Raw genomic sequence first — 5,718 nt, forward strand, 5'->3', positions numbered from 1 at the left:
GTAAGGGATTGATTAAGCAAACCAAGGCATTACAATTACATGGCCTCTTAGGCTAATCTGATAGTAAGCAGTATTTGATAATGGGTATTCGCTAAGCAAATGGTAATGCACATGTACGTATATTGTTTATATATAATTGGTTTATAGGCAGCATTACAGAGCTAGCTGCCTTTTGTTGACTATGTAAGAAGTCTCAAAGGGAACTAAAGGTTCGGGCCTCTTTTCAGTCTCTGAGGAGACCCTGAGATCTAGTGAGATAAGTGCATTAGGAACAGGTGCCTTTCAAACTGTGAGAGTCTAATGCAAATGTTGCTTTGGTGCCCCAGATTCCATTACTTCCAAAGGGGGAGGGGGTGAGTCTGCCTGTTGTCTGTCTCTGTTGTGAATGCTGCTTTTTCCAGAGATCTTGAGCAAGCTGGATAGTGCATTAAAGTCGAGGACCCCAAATCAGGAATAAAGATGAGAGTTAAAGCAGTTGGAGAAGAGGAGGAAACTGCCTGCTGTGTGCTAGACACAGCTTCTTATATAACTTCGTTTTCTCGTCTGAAAAATGGAATCACATATTGAAGAACTGTCGAGAAAAGAAATGACGAGCCGGGTTTCATACTTTTGTCCGCCGGATTCTAAAAACCTTTGGTCCTTTTTCCACTGGGTCACGTCTAGGAGAAACAAATCTTAGTGCATTCTCCTAGTCAAGTGGAGGAAAATTGGTACCTGAGACGCCCCCTGGTGGTCCACGTGCTTTCTTCCGCAGTCAACCCTCTCCCGGGCTCCTTTAATACCTAAAATCCCACCCGCTTCGCGGCGCGTGAATCTCGGATCGCGATTGGCCGGGTGGGGACTGTAGGCGGGACGTGGGTGGTGGTGGGGGAGCCGGGGCGGTGCTGATTGGCTGGAGGAGGCCCGCCGGGGGAACCTTCCGGGAATGTTCGCACTCCAGCGTTCCATTGGTCCGCATCCGGCGGCGGCGGGGCCTTTGGCTCCCCCTGCGGGCGGCTCGGTGGCGTGCACTGTACGGCGGGCTGGCTGGGTGGGTAGTGGGCTGCGGGTCGGGGAGAGGATGCACCGAGTCCCCGGTTGTCCAGATGAGGGTTCGGGAGGGTTTGGCGAATGAGATTCCATTCCTTGGCTCCGCACCAGGTTCCCTGTCCCCGTCGGCTTCCCTACTTCGGGGCTTGATACTGAAAGAGCATCCCGGGAGGGGGGCTTCCATCCCAGACGCAGTCTATCCAGAGACGCCCCGAATTCTGATCTTGAAGTTGGAAGCCCCTGGGGAAGTTCGTTTCTACGCTCTTAGAAGAGTTAGAGGGTTTGAGGCTTCCTGACCCCAGCCTAGTGTGATAGGTAGGCCTTGCGAAGTGAACATGGGGGCGAAGGCTCCAAGCGTTGAAACTTCGTCCCCTTTTCCCCCTTCTAGTGGGGTGCTGAGGCTCGGGCAGCATGACGACGGAGACCTTCGTGAAGGATATCAAGCCTGGGCTCAAGAACCTGAACCTCATCTTCATTGTGCTGGAGACAGGTGGCTCTGCTGGCGCGGTGGGCCCCCTGCGCGCATTCTCGGGGTTGGGGGCCAGGAGCGGGGGAACATCACCTCCGTTCTTAACTTGCACCCGGCATGGCAGGGCGCACCACAGGACTGCTCACGCCCAGTCTCTCTCCTCGCCCCCACCCGGAGAGTTGCAGTGTAGGATAGATGGATGGAACTCTTGCCAGATCCAAGCCTCCAGGGCCTCTTGGGCCTCTTCCCACTCAGGGCCCTCTCCAAGGTGCTGGCCCCTCCCTCACCTGCCCCAGGGATTTGACTTTGCCCTGTTTGTACACCTTTTTCCTCACTGCCCCGATATCTAGACCTCATCCCTCTGATCACCACCACCCCCATTTATTTGACCATCCACCCCTCAACCCCATTGTTCTGTTCCCTCCAGGCCGAGTGACCAAGACAAAGGACGGGCACGAGGTTCGGACCTGCAAAGTGGCAGACAAAACTGGCAGCATCAATATCTCCGTCTGGGACGACGTGGGCAACCTGATCCAGCCTGGGGATATTATCCGGCTCACCAAGGGGTAAGCCATCAGGTGGCTTCTGGCTATTCAAGGGCAGTAACGGGGTGGGCGGGGGGGGGGGGATTAACAGTCCCTGTAACTCTGAATCCTGCTTTTTGTGACCCCACAGGTACGCTTCAGTGTTCAAAGGTTGTCTGACATTGTACACTGGCCGTGGGGGTGATCTTCAGAAGATTGGAGAGTAAGTGCTGTCTTGGAGCTGGGGATGTAGAAGCACCAGGCCAAGGAGAGAAGTTTGAGGTTTGCAAGGAGACAGCATAAGGGTGTGCATTCCCTGTCCTGTACCTGGACCTTTCTGAGGTTTCCAGAGTAGCCCAGAGCTTGGGCCTGAGGCTTTGCCACTTTCTCCCCTTGCAGGTTCTGTATGGTTTATTCTGAGGTTCCTAACTTCAGTGAGCCAAATCCAGAATACAGTGCCCAACAGGCACCCAACAAGACGGTGAGTCCCATGGCTGTGATGTGCGGAAGGAGGGCAAGTCAGGCCAAGAAGCATGGTAGGGATTAAGGTCTGAATGTGTCATTTGTGCCTTCAGGTGCAGAACGACAGCAGCCCTACGGCTCCCCAGCCTACCACCGGACCCCCTGCCACTTCTCCAGGTAAACCTGTTCCTTCCATCCACTGGTCCTCCTAGTTCTAATGTCCCCAGCCTGGAAAGATGCATTGCCCTCATCCCTTTTCCAAATCTCTCTTCTCTCAATATATCCTCTTGCACCCAATTCTCCCAGTTCTTTTGCAAGTCCCTGGGGTGAAAAGATTTGGGGTCATGTTTCTATCACTGATAGAGCTCCCTTTTGCCACTACCACTCAAAGGCAAAAACTGCCCACTTTCATTCTAGCTTGTTCCTCTCTGCTTCTTCTCTGGCAGAACCTTGCCTTTTTTCCCCTTGCCTATTTTGATTCATTATCAGTTCTGATACACTGTTACTTACAGGACTCAGCATGGAGTCCATACTGCACAACTTTAAGCACTAAATAGTTCCCCTTTAGGGTTGCCACTTTCTCGAAAACTAAAGGCCCTGCTTCTAGGCCTTGGATTATGGTTCTTCCAACTCAGAAGCCCCTGCTTTTGGTCTCTTGAGGAATTTGGCTTACTGCAGATCATCAGCTTTTGATTAGAATCACTCACCAACATCATTTCCTTCGTCTCCTGGCTTCTCCTTAGGAACCTGGTTTTTACTGCTCTTTTCTCCTTTTGGGTCATCTCGCAGCTGACCCTACCACTTCTGGGTGTTTGTATCTCTCTTGCCTCTGATCCATGCCTTATGTTTCTCCCTGTGACACTAGGCTTCAGGCTTCCTCTACCCTTCCTCAATCCGTGTCTGCATCCCCAGTTGCAGTGTGGACTGCAGTTACCATGGTTTCCAAAATTGTCTTGTGTCAGAACCATTCAGGGTCATGGTGTTTTTTAGAAACACCGTGAAATAACAACATTTAATTCCACCACAAAATAGTAGCATCCATGTTTTCAACTGAAAATATGACTATTACGTATTCTCAGGTCTCCATAACTCCATAATTTATAAAAACATTTTAAATAAGGTACAGTTAAGCCTGTTTGTCCCTAATATTCATTTGCCAGATGTTTATTCGCTTTGTCATCTGCTAACAGGTACAGAAGGTTTTAAAAAAATGTGTGGCATAAAAATGATGACATACTCCTCATTTTTTCTGTGAATTAAGGAAAGGGCTCTATTCTTCCATTTTGGCTGCAGATATCTTAGTCTGATGGAGCAGAAGGATTCAGCAGGGATATGGTTAGGGTTCATGACGCCCTCTGTATGTGAGAGGCAGGCCTCTGCCTTCATTTAACAAGCATTTATAGATGAGGAATGCCAAGGAAAAAACATAGCACTTGCCTTGAGGAGCTTGCGGTCCATGAAGGAAATAGTCCCACAGACAACAGTTGTAACACACTGTGGTAAGTGTGGTGATAATGATTTGCACAGCTAAGGTAGTTCAAAGAAACCATCAAACACTGAAAATATACACAAAAATGTCGTCTGTTATTTTGGGAGCGTGAGAGTATGTATAATAGTTTTTTTGCTTACTCTGTGAGAGTATGTATAATAGTTTTTTTGCTTATTCTTATTTCTATTTTCCCAAATGAACATGTATCATTGTGATACCCACCACCACACTTTTTTCTTTCTTTCTTTCTTTCTTTTAAGATCCTTCTTACATTTTAAGATAGAAACTTCAGGCCCTTCCTTTCCCAATGCTTCTCCAGTTTTACAGTCACTTTTGGTCAAGGGATCTTTTGTCGGTGGTCCTTGAGCCTAGAACTAAACAGCTAATTCTAGATCTGACTCCTAATGATACAGAGATGGATAAAAGAGAAAAAAAATATCGGGAATTCCCCACAGTCCAGTGGTCAGGACTCTGCGCTTTCACGGCTGAGGGCCCAGGTTCAATCTCTGGTTTGGGGAACTAAGATTCCACAAGCTGCGTGGCGCAGCCAAAAAAAAAAAAAAAAATTTTTAAAAAAAGAAAAAAATATCATACGACAGTTCATGCAGCAACTGCCAAAATGATGATTGCATCTTCTCTGGGGCCCCATTCCTACAACTCACATTCTTTGCACTTGGTCCCACGGCATCAATGTGCAGTTGTGCTTGGTGGAGACTGTACTGCCTGCTGGGGCTGGAGGGAGGCCTTAGGGATGGAGGCCTGCCTACCTTAGTTCTCTAATTCCGGTTTTTCTTCCCCTTCTCCCACAACTAGCCTCTGAGAGCCAGAACGGGAATGGACTGAGCACCCCGCCAGGTCCTGGTGGTGGTCCCCACCCCCCTCACACTCCCCCCCACCCCCCCACCCCCCGAATTACCCGAAGCCAGCCCAACCACACGCCTGCCGGCCCTCCTGGCCCCTCCAGCAGCCCTGTCAGTAATGGCAAAGAAACCCGGAGGAGCAAGAGATAGCAAGACATTCTTCCTCCCCGCCACCAGCCGCAACCCAAGTGTCTGCTAGAGAACACAGCTTTCTGCTGGGCTGCTGGCTTTGGGGGCAGGGGGTGTGTAGGAGTATTTTAGCCACTAAACTTCACTGGAGGGGTGGTGAGCAGTGGCCTTATCCGCCCTCAGCCCATAGTCCCCTCCTTAGCTGAAGCGGCCTGTCCCCTGGGAGTCCGGGCCCTCTGCCTCCCCTCCTTCCTCTTTAGGAACGATGGTTACAGTCTGTTTCTTGTGTGTTTGATGTGGAAGTTTAACTGAATCTCTCCTTCCTAATAAATGTTACCACTCTGTACTGGACTCCTTTGCTCTTTGTGGGAAAATGAAGAGGTCGGCAGCTGGGCATTTGGGAGAGTGGGGTGTCCCTAGGAGGTGGAGGGGAGATAGGTTACAGGCAAGGCCTGGGCAAAGGAGGCCTGCCCCTTTAAGGTAGTGCCCCTCCCCTGCCCCCTCCCTGCCGGTGACCCTTGTCCGCCTGCCTGCCTACCCCCCACACCTGGAACCAAGAAGACTGTGTCCCCCTTCCTCTGGGCGTCCTTCCTGTTTCCTGCTGTCAGGTAATGCCGACCTCGACCCCCTGGACCAATCACCCCAGTCAGACTGTGCTCCCCAACCTTAAGCCAGGTCAGACATCCGAGGAGGCCCAGTCACTCCTTTCCTCTTCCCACCAGAGTGTCCCCTCTCGTGGTCATAGATTCCCAGAGT

General features: G+C 50.6%; 1 protein-coding gene across 6 annotated transcripts in view; it reads left to right on the forward strand.

Moving 5' to 3' along the window:
- The window catches only part of NABP2 (nucleic acid binding protein 2), a 40,740-nt gene extending 35,434 nt beyond the window's left edge, over positions 1–5,306 (forward strand). For 3 of the 6 annotated variants that reach the window (XM_067009508.1, XM_059080493.2, XM_059080492.2), the window contains exons 2-7: positions 1,418–1,519; positions 1,926–2,064; positions 2,174–2,245; positions 2,422–2,503; positions 2,598–2,661; positions 4,787–5,306. In XM_067009508.1, the coding sequence (XP_066865609.1) occupies positions 1,441–1,519; positions 1,926–2,064; positions 2,174–2,245; positions 2,422–2,503; positions 2,598–2,661; positions 4,787–4,983 (633 nt within the window). In that variant the 5' untranslated portion in view covers positions 1,418–1,440 and the 3' untranslated portion in view covers positions 4,984–5,306. Of the gene's footprint in view, positions 1–933; positions 1,031–1,072; positions 1,141–1,417; positions 1,537–1,925; positions 2,065–2,173; positions 2,246–2,421; positions 2,504–2,597; positions 2,662–4,786 lie in introns of those variants that run through there. The other 3 variants (XM_059080494.2, XM_067009510.1, XM_059080490.2) reach the window with 3 other exon arrangements.
- Positions 5,307–5,718: the final 412 nt, after the last annotated feature.

The sequence above is a fragment of the Kogia breviceps genome, chromosome 12 (assembly GCF_026419965.1).
Source record: "Kogia breviceps isolate mKogBre1 chromosome 12, mKogBre1 haplotype 1, whole genome shotgun sequence".
In the NCBI taxonomy this organism is placed as follows: domain Eukaryota; kingdom Metazoa; phylum Chordata; class Mammalia; order Artiodactyla; family Physeteridae; genus Kogia; species Kogia breviceps.